General features: G+C 41.0%; 1 protein-coding gene across 1 annotated transcript in view; it reads left to right on the forward strand.

Moving 5' to 3' along the window:
- LOC102853410 (olfactory receptor 2T11-like) overlaps nt 1-901 on the forward strand; it is a 28,672-nt gene extending 27,771 nt beyond the window's left edge. Inside the window, exon 3 of the mRNA XM_006898143.1 lies at nt 754-901. Within this exon, the coding sequence (XP_006898205.1) occupies nt 754-901 (148 nt within the window). The remainder of the gene's footprint in view (nt 1-753) is intronic.
- Nucleotides 902-1,628: the final 727 nt, after the last annotated feature.

Raw genomic sequence — 1,628 nt, forward strand, 5'->3', positions numbered from 1 at the left:
CACCTAGTATGTCAATATTTATGCGTTCCATTTCTTTCTTAAAAATGTCCAATTTTCCTATATTCATGCTTCTCACATTCCACATTCGAATCACTAGTGTCGCCTTACAGCTGTTTCTCTTTCTCCGTGTTTCCATTTCTAAGATCTCAATTTCAATTGCCACGTCTGTTAATCCAAATGATAAGCTAAGTGTGCTCTATTGTACATAGGGTTTTCGAAGGCCTGTAATTTCAGAAGCGGATGGCCAATCCTTCTTCCTAGTCTGTCTCAATTTTTAAATATATATATAATAGTATCTGACAAACAAGCATTCTACAGAAGAGAGTAGATAAAAGACATTTACCAGTTAGAAGGACCAATATTCAATGTTGCTACAACCCGGCTACATGTTCTGTTGGTTTTGGGTTTTCTGTTTTTTTGTTTTTTGTTGTTTTGTTTTTTAAATCCACCCTTACCCTACTCCACCACCAACCCTTCTTACTTTTGCTTACAACATTCAACACCTGTCTCCCGTTAACCAGCCCCTGATGTGATGTCCTAAGTCTCAAACAGTCAGAATTTCTCTGATTCTGCTCATATCATGCTGCTGTCAGTCTCTTATGATGCAGTCAATATGACTTCAATTTAAAGTTCTTTAAGTACATCTGTCATGTACAGCTTCTTTTCCTGGAAGATCCTGAGAAAAAATCCTCTTAAACTTCCACTCCAGGATTGACTTCTTGTGGGTTAATACCACTTGTTTTCCGTTTGCAGCCTGGTGCTGATGCAAGCGGTTGGCTTCCCAGGAGAGAGAATGTGTCCCCTAGGACCAGTGAACAACTTTTGTGGCCCAAAACTAATTCTCTGGCAAATGGCGTCCTTGGGGGCCCCTCTTCCATCTTCCCGTGGGGTACCTGAATAAGGCGTGGAGATGAAATCTCTGCCTCTCTCCCCTTTCCTGACTCCCAAAACTAATTCTCTGGCAAATGGTGTCCTCGGGGGCCCATTCAGGTACCCCAGGTCTCAATAATGGGGATGAATAGCCTTCCCTCCAAGCCTCTTACCACTCACCAGGCATTGTCAACCCTATCATATGGTATCTTTCCACGTCATCTGTAACCTCTCACTACCAACCTGTTTTTGTTACTCTAAAGAACTTTTCCTGCTAAACCTCATTTCCTGTCTCCTCACAACACTGCAGAGGTCTAAAACCCATCATTACTTGCCTACTTTCCTATGAACTTCTTATCCTAAATAAATGAATAATCTTTTGTTGTGCAGTCCCACACCCACACTGCTCAAACTTCTTAGCCTCCAAAGGATACAGAGTATCCCCCTTTCAATGCCCAGCTGTTTCTCCTCACAGTCACATATATGAGTTTTCCATTAACTCCCACCACTTAAATTCTAATAATCAATCAGCCCATAGCCATTGAAAGTCTCAGACCTCCTCAAACTGCTGATCAAAACCTCTCCTTTCTCGGATTTATTGGTTTCCTCAGGCACTGGATCCCCAATTTTTCTTTACTTACAAAACTTTTCTCAAACTCCAATACTTCATTCTACAGTTCCCATCCCTTACTTTACCAAATTCCTCTAAACGTTTTCACTTGTTCACTGATGAAAATGAATTATTGCTGTTAATGTTT

Source organism: Elephantulus edwardii, unplaced genomic scaffold, assembly GCF_000299155.1.
Source record: "Elephantulus edwardii isolate Elephantulus edwardi_28Jun2011 unplaced genomic scaffold, EleEdw1.0 scaffold00221, whole genome shotgun sequence".
In the NCBI taxonomy this organism is placed as follows: Eukaryota; Metazoa; Chordata; class Mammalia; order Macroscelidea; family Macroscelididae; genus Elephantulus; species Elephantulus edwardii.